At 41.5% G+C, this 25,536-nt stretch overlaps 1 protein-coding gene across 1 annotated transcript in view; it reads left to right on the forward strand.

Annotated features, from left to right (window-relative positions):
• The window catches only part of LOC138192521 (cadherin-12-like), a 54,336-nt gene extending 50,985 nt beyond the window's left edge, over positions 1-3,351 (forward strand). The window contains exon 12 of the mRNA XM_069139959.1: positions 2,558-3,351. Coding sequence (XP_068996060.1) covers positions 2,558-3,171 — 614 coding nt within the window. The 3' untranslated portion in view covers positions 3,172-3,351. The remainder of the gene's footprint in view (positions 1-2,557) is intronic.
• Positions 3,352-25,536: the final 22,185 nt, after the last annotated feature.

Here is a 25,536-nt window from a genome sequence, read left to right on the forward strand (position 1 = left end):
TACATCCACATATAACATATAACACAACATGACATACAACATAACACACCTTCAGAATAAATATAACACAATTAAATAACTACCATCACACTCAAATCATTAGCTGGTGATGAGTCAGTTACCTTCAGTCTGTCAGCTGTTTGATCCAATCAGGTCACCATCTGATCATTTATATGATGCAGAACTCATGAACCCAAAAAGACTTTCAGAACTTTATTTAATCTTCCTGTTTGTTATGACAGGAAAAATACAAATTATGTTTGTCTATAAAGAAGAAGAAAAAAAAAACATGATGTAAGTTGTGTTCAAGAGAATGAAGTGGACTGAAGTGGTAAGAAGTGGACTAAAGTGGACTGCAGTGGACAGAAGTGGACTGCAGTGGACAGAAGTGGACTGCAGCAGTGGTTGAATGAACCTCATTGATTGTGTGGTTAAAGCAGCTGCCTCTGTGGCCCTGCTCCTTTTGATTCTATCCTGCAGCACAGTGGATGGATACATTCTCGAAGAAGTGAGTTAAAGGTAGAGAAAGAACAGAGATTAATCCATAACTTCACCTCCCGCTGTTTCACAGGACAGATTCAAAACAGATATACACACATTATGATTGTATGTAGAAACTTTTGAAGAAACAAGATTTTCACAGATAATCTTCAGACCCCCATGCGTTTATGTGTTGATTCAAATTTTAATTAGCACGGCTAAGTTTACCAGAAATCATATTCATGTATTTTTTTCATCAGTGCGGTCGGCAGCTTTAAAACTACAGTTCCCATGAGCCTTAGCTGTGAATGCAGTCTGAGCTGTAGGGAGTTCAAATTGCTTCAAATTTGTTGAATGTAGGAAAAAAAAAAAAATCACACTGACATAATAAGTGAAGTGATCCAGAATTAAGGTCAAATTTCAATCTGTAAGATTTAATTTTCAGATTGAGTTATACTGCTGTGAAAAGCTTGCTGTTTAAATCTCTGTGTACGGTGGGCCTGCAGGCCGGCTGCTGTGTTGGCTGGTTCTCCTGCTGTCTGCCTGCGTCTCCTCTGTGCTCCTGTTTCTATAGTCCACATACAGATCAGGTCTGACTGACTGAACCGCCCACAGGTGTGAATGTGAGCATGAAAGCCTGTCTGTCTCTATGTGTCTCAGACTGAATGTCCACACTGTTCACTGCCTCCTGCATAAGGTCAGCTGGGACTGACTCTGCCCCCCAGCAACCTTCTGAAGGTCAGGAGGGGAGGAAGGATGGATGGATGGATGAATGATTAAAGGATGATGGATGGATGGATGATGGATGAATGATTAAAGGATGATGGATGGATGGATGATGGATGAATGATTAAAGGATGATGGATGGATGATGAATGATGGATGGTTGATTAATGGATGATTGATGCATGATTGATTCTTCTTCTTCTTCTTTGCTGTCTTTAAGCTGCTCGTGTTTAATTCGGTCAGTTTGTACCCGTCACATGACTGTTCCAACTAAAGGCAGAAGATCTGCCATCGGGATCCTTTAACTTGTCTGTTATAAAACTATTAAAGCAGATTATTAAAAAGAAGTTGTCAGTAAACAGACTGAGAACACTGTTTGAACTCCGTTAAAACAAATCAAGTTATTTTATTTTACTTTTGTGAAATTGTCCCTGTGCACCATCTTAAAGGAACACAGATTTCCTCTTCATCACCTGTATTGTGGGACACGAGAAATACAAAGATTTCAACTGGACAAAAGTAAGCATGACATTTAACATACACCTCATTATTTTACATGTGAAACATATTGTCAGTAGCTTGTGTCCCTCCAGTAATTTATACTTCTGAAACTGGAACACAGATAATATTATAGTAAATTAAACATGATGATTGAAATGACTGAGGATGTGGAAACGTGCTGCTGCTGACTCATCAAAACTGTGCTGTTTTACTAAACGTATTACTACCCGTGTGTTCCAGAGCATCTGTTTCTGTCTCCAGGTCCGACCGGGTCTGTGTACTCTAACATTCGGCCACATCAGAAACACTGGATTCAGAATCAAACCTGCAGCGTAAAAGTTTGAGGAGCTTCTGTATAAGAGAACATCTGGATGCACAGCTGCTGCTTCATACTGGACATCATGTCCTCCCTTCTTATGAACATAATACATATAATGCTCAGTAGCTCCAGTAAACTCACAGAGAAGAAGATCCGTTTCCTGTTTTAGAGGCAGAGCGGCTCTCACACAAAACTCTGATTTTATTTTTTTATTTTTTTGTCTGAAATGTATTAAGTTCCCTCAATTCAATAAAAACGTGGCATTCTGTTGGATACCTCTACTGTTCATGTCTAAAAGTGTCCCAGAGGTCTACTTGTTCTGTTGAAGCACAACTGACGCTGTTAAAGTTCCATTATTAAAGTAATCTTTAATAATGGAACAATCGAGTCCAACCAAGTCCAAACTTTGTGGTCATGATCATTTGACAGATGCAAAAATCCCTAAAACTGTAAAACAGGTTTAACTTGAGTGGAAATCTAAAGAGGAAATTCATGTTTTGAGACTAACCCATCTGTATGTCTGTGTTGCAGTTATGGCGGCGTTGTACATGGGTCAGAGGCGAAACAAAGAGAAAGACACGCTGATGACGTCCAAAGAGGACATCCGTGATAACGTCATCCACTACGACGACGAGGGCGGCGGCGAGGCCGACACTCGCGCCTTCGACATGGGAACTCTGCGCCACACACACTCGCAGCGCACCAGCACGCACAGCAGCTCCTCCAGGAAGGAGAAGAACGGCTACGGAGACGGAGTCCTGCTGCACCTCAGCAGCCGTGGAGACGACGTCAGGTCACCCGACATCCACCGACAGACGGCCAGTGTCATCGCCGCCGTGAACAGCGAGGCTCCATCGTCCCCGCGGGGCAGAGTGACAGAGGGCGACGCCGAGATGATCCGGGAGTTCATCCAGCACCGGCTGGAGGAGAGCCAGCAGGGCTACGCTGCGCCGCCCTACGACTCGCTGGCCACCTACGCCTACGAGGGCGATGGCTCGGTGGCCGGCTCGCTTAGCTCCCTCGAGGAGTCGTTCGTTATCGATGACTCGGGGGATTTCAGCTCCCTCGGAGACTGGGGACATCCGTTTAAAACTCTGACCAGCATCCTGGACAGACAGCCGCCGTCTCCGTCTGAGGTGAGCTGAGGGGAAGCTGCAATGGACGCTCACTTTTCTAGAGCTGTTTTTCTACTGTGACGGGCACTGGTTAGACGGGAGGACTCAGAGGTGTTGAAGAAGATCTAGCTGCAGCTGCGTGAAGAGTAAACTCAGTAGCTCCTCAAAGTGCCTGAGGTACTATATGTTTACATGTGTTTTAATTCACGTTACTTAATAAAAAATATATTCAACTGAAGTGTGGATGTTAATATTTATATATATATATATATTAGTGTCCTCACACTGTGTTTGTGTGGACTCGTATCTGAGTCAGTGTTTTCATGATTTCCAGCGTGTCATCAGAGTCATTCATTATCGGAACCCAAAAAAATCATTGCAGCGACTGACGGAACCACCGAACCAGAAACCAGCTGTAGCCGTCGATGCTCTCAGCGTCAACTTTCTGCTGATGAGTCGAATTAAGCTGCAGGTTTCACTTCTAGTGACATCCTGCTGTCACTTCCTTCAATTTCAGCTGGCAGCCAGACTCAGCTTTATCTTTTATCTATCTGTTGGACAGTGCAGTGTTGCGGGGGTTAGGGCAGTGATGCAGTGTAGTGGCGGATAGGGCAGCGGTTAGGGCAGTGTTGATCTAGAACAGGGGTGGGCAAACTTTTTGGCTCAGGGGCCACATTGACTTTTAAAATTTGACAGACGGGCCGGGCCAGCACCAGATGCATACATATCAAACATAAACATAAAAAAGGCATCACAGTGTTCATACGTACATTCACTTTTAGTGGGAACAGTGTTGTTGATCACCTTCTCTGTCAGTGCATCGAAGTCTGGTGTTAGTTTGTTGTGTTCTCAGAACAGATCTGAGGTGTTCGTCACTCAGCTGGGATCTGTGAGGTGCTTTGTTGGTGTTCATCACACTAAAAGTCTGTTCACACACAGTAGAGACAAACAACACCAGCATCTTCTGGGACATCTTCTGGGACATCTTCTGGGACATCTTCTGGATGTTTGGAAATTTGGCTGCTTTAATGAAGCATAAAACTCATCCAGTTTAAGAGAGTTGAACTTCTCCTTGAAGACGGTGTCACATTGGAGATCAATCGGTTCACACTGAAACTCCTGTGGCGCCGTTTCAGGGTCTTGTGTGAAGGGACATGAGACCAGCTGGAGGGACATGACACCAGCTGAAGGGACTGAAGGGACATGACACCAGCTGGAGGGACATGACACCAGCTGAAGGGACAGGGACACGACACCAGCTGAAGGGACTGAAGGGACATGACACCAGCTAAAGTGACACCAGCTGAAGGGACATGAGACCAGCTGGAGGGACATGACACCAGCTGAAGGGACACGACACCAGCTGAAGGGACATGAGACCAGCTGAAGGGACACGACACCAGCTGAAGTGACTTGTAAATTTTTCCAAAATCAGAGAACCGATGGCAGAATCCTCCGTGCAGGTTGTCCAGTGATGTCCTGTATGTCTTCATGTCGAGGACGTCTTTCAGCGTAGCCAGCGTGGGGAAATGAGCAAATGACTTGTTTGACATTTGCTTTGAGAATAAAGCTAGCTTGGTTTTGAAGGCTCTGACGTTTGTGTACATTTCATGCACAAACTGGTCTTTCCCTCGTAGCTTCACGTTCAGCTCATTCATGTGTGTCAGTACGTCCTCAGCAAAAGACAAATCACAAAGACAATCTGTCACTCAGCTCAGGAAAATCGTCAGCTTTCTGAAGTAGCTCCAAAAATGAGATAATCTCCTGTTTGAGCTCCAACACTCGTTGACATACTTTCCCCAAACTTAACCAGCGGACGTTGGAGTGATGAAGCAAGTCCTGGTGATCAGAGTCAGTTTCTTCTAGAAACTTAATAACCTGATGGTGAAGTCCCCTCGCTCCAATAAAGTTCACCACTTCTACAACTGGCTTCACTACGTGGTCGAGCTGCAGGACGGATTTACAGTGTAAGAAAATGTCCTCCTGCTCAGGGTTGTCCTCTTTCACCCTCTCCTGGATTCTTTTGAGCAACCCGATGTTTTTTCTAGTCAGATTTGTCGATCCGTCCGTGGAAACGTTGGCGAGCTACTCCGAGGTAGCTGGAGCCTCTCGATGACCCCCGACACGTCGTCATACAAGTCCTCTCCCCACGGTGTCCCTTCAGGGATTCCACGGCCAAAAACTCCTCCGTTATCTCAAACTTGTCATTAATCCCTCTGATAAAAATTAAAAGCTGAGCGGTGTCCTTTATGTCGTTACTTTCGTCCAGTGCCAAGAAATATCATGTAAATGACTCCGCTGTTTTGTTTAGCTTGCTAGCCAAGTCTTCGTCAATCATCTCAACACGGCGAGTCACCGTCCTGCGTGATGAGCTCATGTTTTCTAATTTGTTCTTCTCTCAGGACACAAGACACCTGCTGTCTCTACCAGCACTCTTTGAGAAACTCCCCTTCGGAGAAAGACTTGATCCTGTAAACTATCTGCCGACCTCCGAGCGGTCCGTTCCCGCGTTGACTGGTTGTTAGCGCAGTTAGCATGCTTGGTGGAAAAGTGACGTCTGATGTTGTATTCCTTTAAAACTGAAACGGTTTCTTGGTAAATCAGACACACGGCCTTCGACTGGACTTCAGGGAACAAGTATTCAGTCGTCCGTTCCTTATGAAACACTCGGCGCTCGCTGTCGACTTTTCTTTTCTTTGGCCCGTTCATTGTTCCAGATGTGTTCAGAGCAGCAGCAGAGTAACAACAGAGAGCAGCCCGGCCTAGTGCGCCACCTGGTGGACCGCCAGGTATTACAGGACAAGGTCAAATAAATGCAGTCATAATTATGATATGATTTGATTTGGGCAATTCTGTACCAATCTTCGGCGGGCCGGATTAAAAAGACCAATGGGCCGGATGTGGCCCGTGGGCCGTAGTTTGCCCACCCCTGATCTAGAACATGCCCTCTACCTTCCCTCTCTTCTCCAGCTGACATCGTCAGACCCTCTCATCTCTCTGAAGCGCAGCAGGTTCAGTAGTGCTGGTGTGTGTGAACCTCCACGTCTCTCTGAGGAAAGTACAAACTGTTAAACAGTTGGGAGACCATTTCGTTTGTCCCTCGGAAATTACCCAATCAATCCCTGTCTATGTGCATCGAATCCATCTCCTCCTCTGCGACTGCTGTGATGGAAAATAGATTTTGTTGATTGCTACGGCATAACGGATCGCATCAGATGGCTGAGATGACCTTCACTATGTCAGCCTCCATCTCAACTGTACAATGGATAACACTGAGCCCGGCAGCACAGCGTCAATTCACTCACTTCATTTTGATCTGGAAGGTAAATTATGTTGCGCTGTGATCGCTCCAATCAGAACATGCCAGGATGGGAATGATTATATTGAATGTGAGAGGATTCTCGATTTATATTGAAAATGGAAAATCTATTTCAGTACGTAGTGCAGCTGCCCTCGCAAAGTATATACTGTTACATGTAGTATGTACTGTTACATGTAGTATGTACTGTTACATGTAGTATGTACTGTTACATGTAGTATATACTGTTACATGTAGTATGTACTGTTACATGTAGTATGTCCTGTTACATGTAGTATATACTGTTACATGTAGTATATAATGTTACATGTAGTATGTACTGTTACATGTAGTATATACTGTTGTTGCATGACATCAGGAGGTCATTATAGTCTGTATTACGACATATAATGTGTGCTGGGTTTAAAACACTGACCACAGCATCCTCTCCTACCACCATCTAAACACCACATTTATTTATCTCTAAAGTTTAATCAGAAGATAAACCCTCTGTTTTCCCTTCTTTTTTTTTGTATCTCAAACACAAAAATACATAAAAATTAACTGACATTCAATAATTTAAAAAAAAGGAAATAAAAATAATATAGCAACACAAAACAACCATTATAATAACAAGAAGTGGGAGCAGTGTTTGTATGTGTGGTGCTACTGGAACATCATCACACACACACCTGTTAATATGTGGTTGTTTTAGTGGTTTAAAACTTCCCAGTGAAACTCAGCTGCCTGGTAACTCTCGTCTGTAAGGAGATGCTCTTACTGCTGCTCACCATTCTTAACCGTCCTGATCAGAACCAGGTCCACGGTTCTGATCCACATCTTCAGCATCGTCCTTCCCTCTTACTCAACCCGCCCTCCTTCAGAGGTTATTCCTCCAGTGTGGAGGTGAGTGTGGTGTCGGCAGCATCTGTTTCCTCTGCTGCTCGTATTGATCTGTAGCAGTGGACAGACCTGCTGGTCTAAAGGTGAACAGAGGAGGAGCAACTTCTGTCTGTCGCTGCAGCTGCTGTGTGTGTGTGTGTGTGTGTGTGTGTGTGTGTGTGTGTGTGTGTGTGTGTGTGTGTGTGTGTGTGTGTGTGTGTCCAGACTGTTCATCGAGCTGCTGCCACGCTGCATCTCACACTCTCTCTGTTCTGTTGAATCTCTCCTGCAGTGGCTCCAACCCTCAGTCAGCTCCTGGTTTACTTCATGAGTCTTTGAACAAATGGTGAAATTGTGGACTAGATTGATTGGAGGTTTTCTAGCTGGAGGAGAGGCGGATAAACCGAAGTGAAGAGGCCCTTCAGAGTGATGGAGAAGAGACGAGTGGACGAGGGAAGCTGGAGGGAATGTGGGCCAATGAACACAGGCTGAATAACAGATGTAGGACACGTAGAAATGAAGCAGCCGGAGGGGGAGATGACAGGAGGAAGACATGCTTTTACTCTGAATGTACTGAGCTGTTATATGAGAAGCTAATAAAATGTTTACAAAGACTTACTGAGCTTCAGCCGGAGGGACTGGCCCGTTATAACCACACATTCTGTTGGTCAGCCTCAGAGCGTCACATCCACATCAAAATTATGACAATCAATAATTGTCCCTTTTGATTTTTCAATGTTAACAAATTCACAATGAAAAACTCAAATTATGAACAGATATTTTCAAGTTGCAACAGTTTGATGAAGACAGGCAGTCATTCAGTCATGTTTTAGTTTGAATTCATCATCCTGGTCATCTTCCTGTTTTATCTGCAGTGATACCACCTGAGTCGAAACTTCGCACCCCTCACCTGCATCCTCCTCCCTCATCAACCCCTTCAGTACACTCATGCTGCGTTCAAATGGACCTCATGAGCTTGTGGTTAGAACTCAGGTGCACCGTATGCTCGGTATGTCTCTGCTTTCTGCCAGTTAAGCTTGTTTAGCTTCATACTGTATATTTATTTGTGTTAAAACCTCTGAACAGAGACGTTGTCAGTAATCCGATCACCCTGGACCACCCCTCTCCTCCTTCATGTCCTTCACTGCTTCTACAGCCGATGACCTCCACACGGTGTCCGTCACATCCATCACACTTGTTCACAGGAATGGGTTCATCATCATCTTCATCACCATCGTCTCCCACGCAACCCTCACTCACATGATTGCTCTTGAACACCCCCTCACAGAAAACACACCCGTTTCTAATGTTTCCCACATGTGACCACATGTTGCAACCTCTGTTAACATGAGAAAGATATGGAGAAAGGTTTTCTACATGCACCTCATCCCAGTAATCAGGACCTCTATATGTACTCAGATCTGTCAGCTCATCAGTCCATCCCATTCAGAGCTCCAACAGTCCAGACTGAGGTGGAGAGGGACAGTTGAGTCTAGTGCAGATGGATGAAATGATCAACAGTCATTTGCACATTTCTGTCTAACAGGCTGATCTGGTGATTTAATATCCCCGAGTTCAGACTTCACACTCAATCTGAAAAGATCAAAAAACAAAGTCCCCCTCGGTCAGGAACATCACCCACTGCACACGACATACACATACCTTCACTGCTGAGGGACTTTCATTCATTCTGTGTTTGATCTCATGTCAGTGAACCGACAGCTGGCCATGCTGCCCACAGTGTGATAATGTGACAGAATACTGTGATCATGTGACTGAATACAGTGATCATGTGACCGAAAACCTTGAGGTGACCTTGAGGTGACAGTTGTGCCCAACATTGTGAATTTTCTATCCAGTGACACCAAGCCCTGTAGTGGGTACTCCCCACTCTGTGTGGATTTTATTTTAATCATGTTGATTGGCAGACCAAAACATACGAGTATGAATGTGCAGGCTGAGTTGATATTTTAAGATGAGAATAATTGTGAAATGAGTTATAATAAAAAAAAAATTCAGTGAATACATGACCTTGATGAAAAACTCCTGTCTGTTTGGAGCTCCAACTGGACTGAAGGAGCATCAGAGCTGCTGATTGTATTTGCACGTTTCTTTTCCTGACAAAAACACCAACGTCTGAGTTCTTCTTAAAAACCCTGAACAAAAGCCTGAAAGTTTAATCCCACAAAGACAGTGAGGATCATTGAAGCGTGAGAGAAACACAGTAACAGTATGTATGTAATATTTCCATGTTATAAAAGTATATATGTAATACTCTCATGTTGTTACAATATATACGTAATACGTTCATGTTATAACAGTATATGTGTAATACTTTCACGTTAGAACAGTATATATGTTATACTTTCATGTGATAACAGTATATACAGTGACACACAGTGATGCAGTAACAAGTGATGATGCATTAATGATAATGTGTGTTAATAATGATGTGTGTTAATGATGATGTGTGTTAATGATGATGTGTGTTAATGATGATACTGTATGTGTTAGTGATGATGTGTGTTAATGATGATGTGTGTTAATGATGATGTGTGTTAATGATGATGTGTGTTAATGATGATACTGTATGTGTTAGTGATGATGTGTGTTAGTGATGATGTGTGTTAATGATGATACTGTATGTGTTAGTGATGATGTGTGTTAGTGATGATGTGTGTTAGTGATGATGTGTGTTAGTGATGATGTGTGTTAGTGATGATGTGTTTTAGTGATGATGTGTGTTAATGATGATGTGTGTTAGTGATGATGTGTGTTAGTGATGATGTGTGTTAGTGATGATGTGTTTTAGTGATGATGTGTGTTAATGATGATACTGTATGTGTTAGTGATGATGTGTGTTAGTGATGATGTGTGTTAGTGATGATGTGTTTTAGTGATGATGTGTGTTTATGATGATACTGTATGTGTTAGTGATGATGTGTGTTAGTGATGATGTGTGTTAGTGATGATACTGTATGTGTTAGTGATGATGTGTGTTAGTGATGATAAGAGTTAGTGATGATGTGTGTTAATGATGATGTGTTTTAGTGATGATGTGTGTTAGTGATGATGTGTTTTAGTGATGATGTGTGTTAATGATGATACTGTATGTGTTAGTGATGATGTGTGTTAGTGATGATGTGTGTTAGTGATGATACTGTATGTGTTAGTGATGATGTGTGTTAATGATGATAAGAGTTAGTGATGATGTGTGTTAATGATGATGTGTTTTAGTGATGATGTGTGTTAGTGATGATGTGTGTTAGTGATGATGTGTTTTAGTGATGATGTGTGTTAATGATGATGTGTGTTAATGATGATGTGTTTTAGTGATGATGTGTGTTAGTGATGATGTGTTTTAGTGATGATGTGTGTTAATGATGATACTGTATGTGTTAGTGATGATGTGTGTTAGTGATGATGTGTGTTAGTGATGATGTGTGTTAGTGATGATGTGTGTTAATGATGATGTGTGTTAATGATGATGTGTGTTAATGATGATACTGTATGTGTTAGTGATGATGTGTGTTAATGATGATGTGTGTTAATGATGATGTGTGTTAATGATGATGTGTGTTAATGATGATACTGTATGTGTTCGTGATGATGTGTGTTAGTGATGATGTGTGTTAGTGATGATGTGTGTTAGTGATGATGTGTGTTAGTGATGATGTGTGTTAGTGATGATGTGTGTTAATGATGATACTGTATGTGTTAGTGATGATGTGTGTTAGTGATGATGTGTGTTAATGATGATACTGTATGTGTTAGTGATGATGTGTGTTAGTGATGATGTGTGTTAATGATGATACTGTATGTGTTAGTGATGATGTGTGTTAGTGATGATGTGTGTTAGTGATGATGTGTGTTAGTGATGATGTGTGTTAGTGATGATGTGTGTTAGTGATGATGTGTGTTAGTGATGATGTGTTTTAGTGATGATGTGTGTTAATGATGATGTGTGTTAGTGATGATACTGTATGTGTTAGTGATGATGTGTGTTAGTGATGATGTGTGTTAGTGATGATGTGTTTTAGTGATGATGTGTGTTTATGATGATACTGTATGTGTTAGTGATGATGTGTGTTAGTGATGATGTGTGTTAGTGATGATGTGTTTTAGTGATGATGTGTGTTTATGATGATACTGTATGTGTTAGTGATGATGTGTGTTAGTGATGATGTGTGTTAGTGATGATACTGTATGTGTTAGTGATGATGTGTGTTAGTGATGATAAGAGTTAGTGATGATGTGTGTTAATGATGATGTGTTTTAGTGATGATGTGTGTTAGTGATGATGTGTTTTAGTGATGATGTGTGTTAATGATGATACTGTATGTGTTAGTGATGATGTGTGTTAGTGATGATGTGTGTTAGTGATGATACTGTATGTGTTAGTGATGATGTGTGTTAGTGATGATGTGTGTTAATGATGATAAGAGTTAGTGATGATGTGTGTTAATGATGATGTGTTTTAGTGATGATGTGTGTTAGTGATGATGTGTGTTAGTGATGATGTGTTTTAGTGATGATGTGTGTTAATGATGATGTGTGTTAATGATGATGTGTTTTAGTGATGATGTGTGTTAGTGATGATGTGTTTTAGTGATGATGTGTGTTAATGATGATGTGTGTTAATGATGATGTGTGTTAGTGATGATGTGTGTTAATGATGATGTGTGTTAATGATGATGTGTGTTAATGATGATGTGTGTTAATGATGATGTGTGTTAGTGATGATGTGTGTTAGTGATGATGTGTGTTAGTGATGATGTGTGTTAGTGATGATGTGTGTTAATGATGATGTGTGTTAATGATGATGTGTTTTAGTGATGATGTGTGTTAGTGATGATGTGTTTTAGTGATGATGTGTGTTAATGATGATACTGTATGTGTTAGTGATGATGTGTGTTAGTGATGATGTGTGTTAGTGATGATGTGTGTTAGTGATGATGTGTTTTAGTGATGATGTGTGTTAATGATGATACTGTATGTGTTAGTGATGATGTGTGTTAGTGATGATGTGTGTTAGTGATGATGTGTGTTAGTGATGATAAGAGTTAGTGATGATGTGTGTTAATGATGATGTGTTTTAGTGATGATGTGTGTTAGTGATGATGTGTGTTAGTGATGATGTGTTTTAGTGATGATGTGTGTTAATGATGATGAGTGTTAATGATGATGTGTGTTAATGATGATGTGTTTTAGTGATGATGTGTGTTAATGATGATGAGTGTTAGTGATGATGTGTGTTAATGATGATGTGTTTTAGTGATGATGTGTGTTAGTGATGATGTGTGTTAGTGATGATGAGTGTTAGTGATGATGTGTGTTAGTGATGATGAGTGTTAGTGATGATGTGTGTTAATGATGATGAGTGTTAGTGATGATGAGTGTAAGTGATATGTTAGTGATGATGAGTGTAAGTGATATGTTAGTGATGATGTGTGTTTATGAAGATGTGTGTTAGTGATGATGAGTGTTAGTGATGATGTGTGTTAATGATGATGTGTTTTAGTGATGATGTGTGTTAGTGATGATGTGTGTTAGTGATGATGAGTGTTAGTGATGATGTGTGTTAATGATGATGAGTGTTAGTGATGATGAGTGTAAGTGATATGTTAGTGATGATGAGTGTAAGTGATATGTTAGTGATGATGTGTGTTTATGAAGATGTGTGTTAGTGATGATGAGTGTTAGTGATGATGTGTGTTAGTGATGATGAGTGTTAGTGATGATGAGTGTTAGTGATGATGAGTGTAAGTGATATGTTAATGATGATGTGTGTTAGTGATGATGTGTGTTTATGATGATGAGTGTTAATGATGATGTGTGTTAATGATGATGAGTGTTAATGATGATGTGTGTTTATGATGATGTGTGTTAGTGATGATGAGTGTTTATGATGATGTGTGTTAGTGATGATGAGTGTTAGTGATGATGAGTGTTAGTGATGATGTGTGTTAATGATGATGAGTGTTAATGATGATGTGTGTTTATGATGATGTGTGTTAGTGATGATGTGTGTTAATGATGATGTGTGTTAATGATGATGTGTGTTAGTGATGATGAGTGTTAGTGATGATGAGTGTTAGTGATGATGTGTGTTAATGATGATGAGTGTTAATGATGATGTGTGTTAGTGATGATGAGTGTTAGTGATGATGAGTGTTAATGATGATGTGTGTTTATGATGATGTGTGTTAGTGATGATGAGTGTTAGTGATGATGAGTGTTAGTGATGATGAGTGTTAGTGATGATGTGTGTTAGTGATGATGTGTGTTAGTGATGATGTGTGTTAATGATGATGAGTGTTAATGATGATGTGTGTTAATGATGATGAGTGTTAATGATGATGTGTGTTAATGATGATGAGTGTTAATGATGATGTGTGTTTATGATGATGTGTGTTAGTGATGATGAGTGTTTATGATGATGAGTGTAAGTGATATGTTAGTGATGATGTGTGTCTGTGATGATGTGTGTTAATGATGATGTGTGTTTATGAAGATGTGTGTTAGTGATGATGAGTGTTAGTGATGATGAGTGTTAGTGATGATGTGTGTTAATGATGATGAGTGTTAATGATGATGTGTGTTTATGATGATGTGTGTTAGTTATGATGTGTGTTTATGATGATGTGTGTTAGTGATGATGTGTGTTAGTGATGATGAGTGTTTATGATGATGAGTGTAAGTGATATGTTAGTGATGATGTGTGTCTGTGATGATGTGTGTTAATGATGATGTGTGTTTATGAAGATGTGTGTTAGTGATGATGAGTGTTAGTGATGATGAGTGTTAGTGATGATGTGTGTTAATGATGATGAGTGTTAATGATGATGTGTGTTTATGATGATGTGTGTTAGTGATGATGTGTGTTTATGATGATGTGTGTTAGTGATGATGTGTGTTAGTGATGATGTGTGTTAGTGATGATGTGTGTTAGTAATGATGTGTTTTAATGATGATGTGTGTAAATGATAATGTTTGTTAATGATGATGTGTTAGTGATGATGTCTGTTAATGAAGTGTGTTTCTGATGATGTGTGTTACTGATGATGTGTGTTTATGATGATGTGTGTTAATGACAATGTTTTAACGATGTGTGATAGTGTATCATCTTATTCTGGGAACATTACAATTATTCTTAGTATTTTATCATACAATATTTCTGGATGTTTTTAGAGAACATGAATCTCCCTGTAAGATTTTCTTCTCTATCTCTCTAAAGTCTTGGAGATGTGAAAACTGCAGAGCACAGATGGAAATGTGTTAATTGGATTTTAAACACTGAGTGCTCACTGAGTTGGAGACTAACTTCAGAGACATGTTGTAACCACAAGCTCACGAGGTTCATTTGAACCCAGCATTAGCTCCAGTTTTCTTCTCTGTGATTACAGTCTTAATGTTCACTCAGGGGGTGGGAAATGATCTGCTGCATGCTGACTGGTTAAAGGCTGCTCCGACAGTTTCAACTCCACGTCTGCTCCCAGGAGGATTCAATGAGTGGAAACCAGTCATGTTCAGTTTCAGTGTATCATCCAGGCACGTTCACTGCATGTTTCTACACCTGTTTGCATGAACGTACTGATGTTTTCAGAATAGAAGAAAGTCATTTCAGAAGTATTCCATGTGGAACAGTGACAGCGATCCTCAGCCAGCGTCTCTGTCTGTGTGTGAGATCACCTGAGTGGAAACAGGTGATCTCATTACCATCATTAGACTTTCAATAAGTACGCAGATCTGCCAGTCTGGACGGTCTCTCCTCATTTTACTCCAGCTTTCTGTTCCTCTATCTGCAGCTGGTCTCTGTCTCTCTGTCTCTCTGTCTCTCTGTCTCCAGACCCTGACCCTGCCTCCTCATCCTCCCTGACTCCCTTCTTTGTGCTCCTGCTCCTTGTGTGCTTCTTGTCTGCAGCACAAACATGTATTTTAACACACTGACAGCATCACATTTCCTGTTTGCACGATGGGAAATGTAGTTTCAGTGTTTCCTCCCACTTTGCCTGATGAGTGGCATTTGTTTCGAGGGAGAGATGTGGAGAGGAACCATCACCGAAATAATTTATTCAATGCGGGGACTTCTTCAAACCTTCTATTTTATTATTGAAGGTTCAGGCTGCCGACATGCTGTAAATACAAACAAGGACACAAAACACTGAGACAGCAGAGAGATGAAGCGCAGAAGGGCAGATTGTTGATGGAGATGTAACCCAAGCAAACACACAGAACTAATGAAGAGGAAGAAGAGGGAAGTGTGCCTGTCAGGTCCTCTGAGGTCAGAGCTGAGAGGAACATCTGCTGTAGAGCTGTTAGTTATTTGTACTGAAGTCACTACAAATAAATGTGCAGCTCATTTTCTTGAAACTATATTTCAGTAAAAGTTCTGCTCAGCTGTTTGTTAATGAATGCTGCAACTTAAATTTACTGTTAGATCCACACATGTTGGAGTCTCAAATCTGTGAGATATAACTTATATTTGTATATTCTGTTAATATTTACGTAAAAATAGGAGAGCACAATAGAAAAAAAATCACATAACAGTTGATTTTTTTTTTTCATTTTTCGGTAAAAGTAATGTAAGCGGTTGTATTGAGTCTTCCAGACAAACAAGAGTTAGTTATGGAGTTCCACAAGGCTCAGTGTTAGGCCCAATACTTTTTACTTTGTACATGCTTCCATTAGGAGATGTCATCAGGAAGCACTGCATCAACTTCCATTGTTATGCAGATGACACTCAGCTATATCTTGCTATAAAACCAGATGAAACTAATCAGTTAGTAAAACTTGAAGCCTGTCTAAAAGACATAAAGACCTGGATGACCAAAAACTTCCTGCTTCTAAATTCAGACAAAACAGAAGTTCTTGTACTTGGTCCTAAACACCTCAGAAACTCTTTCTGCAATCACTTAGTTACTCTAGATGACGTTGTCTTGGCCTCCAGCAAAACCGTGAGGAACCTTGGAGTCATATTTGATGAGGATTTGTCCTTTAGACACCATATAAAGCAAATCTCCAGAACTGCCTTCTTTCATCTACGTAATATTAATAAAATCAGGAAAATCCTTCCTCAGCGTGACGCAGAAAAACTCATTCATGTGTTTCTTACTTCTAGACTAGATTATTGTAATTCCTTGTTGTTAGGATGTCCAAATTACTCATTAAAAACCTGCAGCTGATCCAAAATGCTGCAGCAAAAGTACTGACGGGATTTAACAAGAGAGATCATATTTCTCCAGTTTTAGCTTCTCTTCACTGGCTTCCTGTTTAATCAAGAATAGAATTTAAAATTCTTTTGATGACTTACAAAGCTCTACATGACCAGGCTCCATCATATCTTAGAGATCTTATAGAACCATATAATCCTAGCAGAGCACTTCCGCCCACCTCTGATCCTGGTTCTGTTAACAGAGGCTCCGCCCACCTCTGATCCTGGTTCTGTCGGAGGTTTCTTCCTGTTAAAGAGAGTTTTTCTTCCCTCTGTTGGAGGTTTTTCTCCCTTAAAGAGGAGTTTTTACCACCTAGCTTATGTGGGAATTGTTGAATTGTTAAATTGTTAAATTGTTGAATTGTTGAATTGTTGAATTGTTGAATTGTTGGTTTCTCTGTATAATGTTGTAAAGTTCTGCTGTAAGGACTTTAATGTGTTAAGTGCCATGAAATAACCTGTTTTATGATTTGGCGCTATATGAATTGAATTGAATTGAATTGAATTGAATTGAATTGAATTGAATTGAATTGAATTGAATTGAATTGAAGTGAAGTGAAGTGAAGTGAAGTGAAGTGAAGTGAAGTGCAGTGAAGTCCCAGCAGCTGATCGTGATCGTGTCATCAGGTCACAGACACATGACATCTTAGTTATGTTAATAATACTCCAAACAATACATCTGCATTCAGGGAGCATCTTTCAATCTGATCTGGATCATGAAGTGAAAACTCCTCAGCTTTAAATCTTCAAGTCTCCAATCAGCCGATGAGTTCAAGTCTGCTGCTCGTCTTTTCACAGTGCAGCTACAGTATCATTCAGACCGGTCAGAAAACAACACTGTAGAACCATGAAACATGACATGCTGCTTTGTTGTTCTAAAATTAACGTAATATCTAAAGAGTGAACAGCAGACGTACAGCTTGTGTTTACAGTAAGCTTCATCTCAGTGTTCATTTTAATAACTCTCCTGTGCTGCTTCTTCCTCAGCAGCTCCCGTTGCCCTCTCAGAAGGACTTAACATCGCTCCTGGCATTTATTTATTTGTTAGTATGTTTGTTTATTTATTTATAAATCTTTCCTTCTGTCTTGGGAGTCTCTCAGCCAATTATTGTGACAGTACACTCAGCATAAAATCTCAATCCAGAGCAGAGCCTCGACAGCAGTTGATATGTGCTGCTTCAGCAGCAGCGAGGGAAACCATGTTGGGCAGAATATTAACAATAATAACGATGTGGAAGGATGATTAACAGCAGGAGGCCTTCTGCACTCACAAACACTGTGTGTGTGTGTGTGTGAGAGAGAGAGAGAGAGAGAGAGAGAGAGAGTGTGTGTGTGTGTGTGTGTGTGTGTGTGTGTGAGAGAGAGAGAGAGAGAGAGAGAGAGAGAGAGAGAGAGAGAGAGAGTGTGTGTGTGTGTGTGTGTGTGAGAGAGAGAGAGAGAGAGAGAGAGAGAGAGAGAGAGTGTGTGTGTGTGTGTGTGTGTGTGTGAGAGAGAGAGAGAGAGAGAGAGAGAGAGAGAGAGAGAGAGAGAGAGTGTGTGTGTGTGTGTGAGAGAGAGAGAGAGAGAGAGAGAGAGAGAGAGAGAGAGAGAGAGTGTGTGTGTGTGTGTGTGTGTGTGTGTGTGTGTGAGAGAGAGAGAGAGAGAGAGAGAGAGAGAGAGAGTGTGTGTGTGTGTGAGAGAGAGAGAGAGAGAGAGAGAGAGAGAGAGAGAGTGTGTGTGTGTATGTGTGTGTGTGTGTGTGTGTGTGTACTTCAATATGAGCACAGTGTTTGGAGGAACTGTGAGTCTGTATCTGACCTGCAGACTGCAGAATACGACCAGATGTAGTAGAACATCCTGGTACTGTATATACCATGTACTATACCATGTACCATGTATGTACTATATTTAACGTACTGAGTACTGGGACGTACTAGATATGTTTCTGGCATACGAAACAGGATGTTAGTGGATGATGGAACGCAGGGTTAGTGTTTTATCTTTGTTGTCAGTGATGTCACTTCCTGTAACATGATTAGATTCAGGTGCTGTTACCTCAGTGTGAGCCTGTTGATGGAGGATGAATGTTGATGTAGATTCGTGCTGACAGTTGGTGTCTCTTTCTGGCTGTAGCTGCTGTAAATGTTGTCGATGACAGATGCTGCGTTACGCTGAACATCTCTGAGTGCTGATCGTTGAGGAGGAAAGACAAGCTGAGAGTGATAGAATGAGCAGGTCATGTTACTTTAAGTGATTCAGTGAAGTCATCTAGAGACGTGACAGCATCTTCTGTTAAACTGGTCCTGTAAAGGTTTCAAACACAACACCTGCAGCTTTCTTTTAACATCTGTAGTGTTCAACAACCTTCAGGACATCATCAGCTTTACATTAATCTGGATGATGAACACTTCCTGATCAATCAAGTCACCGTGACATCAGAATCAGATTCCTTGAAAGACCAAGAAGCTTCATCAATACTGCTTTGTATTTAAACCTTCTGTCCCTAAAGCACACACGCAAATACTGCTAGTACTACAAATACTGTTAGTACTACAAATACTGTTAGTACTACAAATACTGTTAGTACTACAAATACTGCTGGTACTACAAATATTGTTGGTACTACAAATACTGTTAGTAATGCAAATACTGTTAGTACCACATATACTGCTAGTAATACAAATACTGCTAGTACTACATATACTGCTAGTAATATAAATACTGCTAGTAATACAAATGCTGCTAGTACTGCTGTCCCTGTACAAGTACTGTGACCAGAAATGAGCAGAAACAGTTTCTCATTCTTTTAAGAGTTCAATTATGAAAAGTTAAACAAGGAGCCTTTAGTGAACAGGAAGTGGAGGTGAACCGCTGCCTGACATGTTGTCATGATATACCAGTTACTCATGATTCTTTTCAATATGGATGGATGTACCTGTCACAGCTGGTAAAACACTTTACAGCTTATATTCCTAAGAATGATTGTGAGCATCCTTCTTTCCATTGAAGCCCAACAGTTCCGATTTCAAACCTCTTCAGTGATATCAGTGGGTTGAAGGTTGATTTCTGCCTGCATGAGTGTAAACTGTGGTTGAAAACAGATGGGAGGAAATGTAAACCCCCTGCTCTGTCTAGCATGACCTACATTAACCATGAACTGACTTATTGTTGCACTGAGAGAGTATCTCTACCTTTTACTACAAACGTTATCATGCCGAGTGATGTCACACCGACTTCTCTGAACACTCACAAACCTCACACTTTCCGATTGGGAAACTCCCAGTTGGACAGGCGTTCAGGTGATTTCTAACGCCCACTAAGTTTCCCACTTCCCAGTTGGTAATGAACGCACCATTAGACTGTTTTAGATAAATGTAACAATTAACTAGCACCTGAGTGCAGGTTAGAATAAATTCAAGCAAAGAGGGATTACAGGTGGCAGCTGTATGACTGATGCTGTTGTCAGAGCAACATGGAAGGATGAATTCACCCCTGAACATAGTTCCCGACCACCGCACCTCCTCCTGGTGGAGTAACATTTAATAAAACAAATATTCACAAGTATTTTTAAATTAAACCTTCTGTGAGAAGATGTTCAGACAGAGAAGCACAGCACAGCGAAGTATTGAAAGACACGCTTACATATTATTGAAATTAGTTTTTTTTTTTTTTTTTAAAGAACATTTATTTCAGAATTGTGCATTTTGGCACTTTGTGTATTATGAAACAGTGCAAAAGCAGCGTTATATTTTACACAGAAACATTGCTCAATAAAGTAACTCAACCTGTAACTAAACATGATTAAATGAATTCCTAACCCTAGTTTACATGACTTTGATGTGACAGTTTTAATAAAACGTCATCTCTGTCCCAACATATGGTGTGGTGTTGCGTCACTGCTGTCGTCAGACAACATAACACCGCTGGACTCACAGTGACAGAGATACGAGGACGGAGGAAGAAGAGGAGGAGCACAGCCATCAGGTCAGAGGAAGAGCCCATCCATCACTCCCTAATGCGTCTGACACCAGAATATCAGGAGGAAAGTAAAGCAGAGCTCTGAGAGGACAGCTGTCATGTCTTCACACTGCTGCCACCCTAAAGGACACGTGTCACTCTGTGTGGAAGACAGACATGTGGAATCTGTCCTCCTCCTCTCCTTTCAAACATATCTGTGTCCATCATGTTTATTCTCTCAGTGAATGATGCACCAGCCTGATGGGATGTTGGATTTCAAAACCTTCCTTTAATTGCTCTCTTCCTCCCTCCTACATGTCACTGTCACAGTTAATAAGCAGCTTTGCTGATAACAATCATTTTTGGGTGCATGGCGTCTGAATCCTTTTCCAGTAAAATATAAAGACAAGATAATGTTGGAGCAGCAGAATGAGAATGAAATGCAGAGAAGGGATGTCACGTTAGTGGAAGGAGCCGGGCCTCTGTTGGTAATGTAACTGACGTATAGGCACATTAAAGCAGAGCGAGGGCTGACAGGAGCTGAGAGGAGCTGCAGATAAGAAAGAGAAGGAAGGAGGGACGAGGACACTCCAACGTCTCCTCAGCAGGACGAGCTCTGAACTCTGAAGGGATTAGAAAACCTCATTCTGTTTGAGGCCTTCACATTTGTGATGTAGAAAAGAAAATTCAGGCAGTTTTGTGTTATTTTTTCCCATTAGAAAAAGATGTGCCACAACTTCATCCTGTGCTGGCGATGAATGTTTGATTTGTTAATGAATTGCTGTCAGCCAACAATACAGAGCACCGTCCCACTGAGAGCAGCACAACGAACTCTAGTCCTAACATCCAGTTTACTACCACAGGCTCTCCTCTAGAAACGGCCTGCTCGCAGCCTTGCTATGGTTGCTATGATACCGACTATCTGCAAAAGTAACAGTTAATTTATGTGTTGAAAGAAACTAATTTAACAGATAGTTTGTGTTATCAACAAACACTGAGTGTCAAAATGTCAAAAAAGGACTAACAGATGAACCAGTCTGTTGCAGAATAGTTCTATCTATGGCCATGAAGATGTCTGCATCTCTATCCAGCTAAAAACAGAGATAAGCAAGTAATAATGTAAACTGTACTCATTATATTTGTTAACTGATCCACATCTGTGTCCTCACTAACTTTAAAATCATCAGATCTAAAAAATAAAAGTCATCGACGGACAACCAGCATGCCGAGATACACAGAATTCAATCAAAGTGACCAAACTGACTGCATGCAGACTGGGAGGATGCTGCAGACTCGGTGCTGTACATAAACAGGTTTCATACGACTAATTATAATTATGTTAAAGGAGCAGTGTGGAGGACATAGCAGCATCACTCGCTCTTCTCACCGTCCCTTCCTTCATTTCAGAGAAATTTGGTGGCAAAGAAAGTGATTATAAACTAAGAGGATGAGTGTTTGGTTTGTCTTCTCTGGTCTGATAAACATGAAGAGGACCAACTGAATATGTACATATACATGAATATGATATGATATACACACGTGGACAAAATTGTTGGTACCCTTCCGTTAAAGAAAGAAAAACCCACAATGGTCACTGAAATAACTTGAAACTGACAAAAGTAATAATAAATAAAACATTTACTGAAAATGAACTAATGAAAATCAGACATTGCTTTTGAATTGTGGTTCAACAGAATCATTTAAAAAAACAAACTAATGAAAATGGCCTGGAAAAAAATGATGGTACCCTTCACTTACTATTTTGTTGCACAATCTTTTGAGGCAATCACTGCAATCAAGCGATTTCTGTAACTCTCAAGGAGACTTCCTCACCTGTCAACAGGTATTTTGTCCCTCTCCTCGTGAACTAACTGCTCCAGCTGTCTCAGGTCTTCTCCAGACTGCATGTTTCAGCTCCTTCCACAGATGTTCAATAGGATTTAGATCAGGGCTCATAGAAGGCCACTTCAGAATAGTCCAATGTTTTGCTCTTAGCCATTCTTGACTGTTTTTAGCTGTGTTTTGGATCATTACCCTGCTGGAGGACCGATGACCTGCGACTGAGACCAAGCTTTCTGACACTGGGCAGCACATTTCACCCCAGAATGCCTTGATAGTCTTGAGCTTTCATTGTACGCTGCACAGATTCAAGACTCCCTGTGCCAGATGCAGCAAAGCAGCCCCAGAACATAACCGAGCCTCCTCCATGTTTTACAGTAGGAACAGTGTTCTTTTCTTTATATGCTTCATTTTTGCGTCTGTGAACATCGAGCTGATGTGACTTGCCAAAAAGCTCCAGTTTGGTCTCATCTATTCTCCCAGAAGCTTTGTGGCTCGTCAATATGCATTTTGGCAAATTCCAGTCTCGCTTTTTTAATGATTTGCTCAACTGTGGTGTCCTCCTCGGTCGTCTTCCATGAAGTCCACTTTGGCTGAAACAGCGACGGATGGTGGTGTCTGACACTGATGTACCTTGACCTTGGAGTTCACCTCTAATCTCTGGAAGTTGTTCTGGGCTCTTTGGTTACCATTCGTATTATCCGTCTCTTCAATTTGTCATAAATTGTCCTCTTGCGGCCGCGTCCAGGGAGGTTGGCTACAGTCCTGTGGACTTTAAACTTCTGAATAATATGTGCAGCTGTAGTCACAGGAACATCAAGCTGCTTGGAGATGGTCTTATAGTCTTTATGTTATGATGTGAGGTGTAACAGGACCCAAACACAGGATCACAGACTCGGGTAGAAGTTCAGAACAGTCTTTATTGAACACAGGTGGTACCTGCAGAGTCTATTTCCTCATCTGACGTCACGGTGAGCGTATTGCATCACTTCCTGTCTACAAACATTGTGACTAGTGTTACTTCTGTTATTTCAGCTTCTCTTCCTGAATTCTACGTATCTAAATCTCTATCTATATATATCTATATATATATATATACGTATCTAAATCTCTATCTATATATATACGTATCTAAATCTCTCCACTTCTTCTCATCTCAAGTTAAAACTCACGTTTGCTCTTCTTGAACAATTCTGCTGTTAAATCTTTGACCAACGTTCACTAACTTGGTGTTTTGGTGCTGCTAGCTTAGCAGTTAGCAACGTCTTCCCTCTCCCTCCTCCTCTTCTGGTTTTTCCTGCTCAGTGTGACATGTTTAGTTACAACCCTGTCTCCTTAATGAGGAGGAGGAGGAGGAGGAGGAGGAGGAAGAGGAAGAGGAAGAGGAGGGGGAGGAAGAAGAGGAGGAGGAGGAGTAGTGTAGTTAGGGCTCTGGAGACCAGGGTCACCGAGGAGGAGGAGGAGGAGGAGGGAGAAGAGGAGGATGATGATGAGGAGGAGGAGGAGGAGTAGTGTAGTTAGGGCTCTGGAGGGTCACAGAATTAGAATCACTGCTGTGGACCATGCTAAACAACCAGCCAGCTGGAGGAGCTTCTCAGGGAGGAGGGGGGGGGGTAAGGGGTGTACAGCTGTCTTCCAGGGGACATAGTCGGATGTCTTCCAGGGGCCAGAGTCGGATGTCTTCCCGGGGACATAGTCGGATGTCTTCCCGGGGACAGAGTCGGATGTCTTCCCGGGGACATAGTCGGATGTCTTCCCGGGGACATAGTCGGATGTCTTCCCGGGGACAGAGACGGATGTCTTCCCGGGGCCAGAGTCGGATGTCGTCCCGGGGACAGAGTCAGATGTCGTCCCGGGGACAGAGTCAGATGTTTTCCAGGGGACAGAGTCAGATGTCTTCCAGGGGACAGAGTCAGATGTCTTCCCGGGGACATAGTCAGATGTCTTCAGAGTCAGTTGTCTTCCAGGGGACAGAGTCAGATGTTTTCCAGGGGACAGAGTCAGATGTCGTCCCAGGGACAGAGTCAGATGTCTTCCAGGGGACAGAATCAGATGTCTTCCAGGGGACAGAGCGGGCGATATTGAATCAAACCTGAAACTGCTGACTAAGGCTAATCATAAATCCAGTCAGATTGTTATTAACGTCGGCAGTAACGACACCCGGTTACACCAATCGGAGGTCACTAAAGTTCATCTTGAATCGGTGTGAAACTTTTGAAAAACAACGTGGGACTCTAGTTTTCTCTGGACCCCTTCCTAACCGGACCAGTGATGATATGTTTAGCCGTACGTCTTCACTTCACCGCTGGTTGTCGAGGTGATGTCCCGCTAACAATGTGGGCTTCATTAACAACTGGAATACTTTCTGGGGAAAACCTGGTCTGATCCGGAGAGACGGCATCCATCCTACTTTGGATGGTGCAGCTCTTCTTTCTAGAAACATGGCCATGTCTCTTAACAGCCCTAAAACCTGACATCCAGGGTTGAGGCCAGGACGCAGAGCTGCAGTCTTACAGCTCCTCTGCAGCTTCTTTAGAGCTGTCACTCACCCAAAACCTTCAACATCCTGTAGAGGTTGTGTCTGTACCCAGACCACCGATATTTAAACAACTCAACAAAAGATATGTCAATAAAAATGGAATAAAAATGGATCCTACCAAATTCATGGATCAAAAAAAAAAATTACAATTAAAAGCGGATTATTAAATATGACATCTCTCTGGTCTAAATCTCTGTTAGTAAATGACTTGATAACTGATCATCAGATTGATTTACTCTGTCTCACAGAGACCTGGCTGCAACAGGAAGAATATGTTAGGATTAATGAAGCAACTCCTCCCAGTCATATTCATTATCATATTCCTAGAGATTCAGGAGGAGGAGGAGGAGGAGGAGGAGGAGCAGGAAGAGGAGGAGGAGGAGGAGGGGGAGGAGGAGGAGGAGGAGGATGAAGAGGAGGAGGAGGATGAAGAGGAGGAGGAGGAGGAGGAGGAGGAGGAGTGGCAGCAATCTTCCACTCAAGTTTATCAATTAATCCAAAGCCTAAACTGAGTTATAAATCATTTGAGAGTCTGACTCTTAGTCTCTCACCCAAACTGGAAAGCAGAGAAACGGATTGTATTGTTGTTGTTTATCTCCCACCTGGTCCTTATTCAGAGTTTCTAACTGAACTCTGACTTTTGATCAGATTTAGTGCTGAGTTCAGATAAAGTGATGATAGTGGGAG

The sequence above is a fragment of the Embiotoca jacksoni genome, unplaced genomic scaffold (genome assembly GCF_022577435.1).
Source record: "Embiotoca jacksoni isolate LCO1_2020_lvr unplaced genomic scaffold, fEmbJac1.0.p SCAF_88, whole genome shotgun sequence".
Taxonomy (NCBI): Eukaryota; Metazoa; Chordata; class Actinopteri; family Embiotocidae; genus Embiotoca; species Embiotoca jacksoni.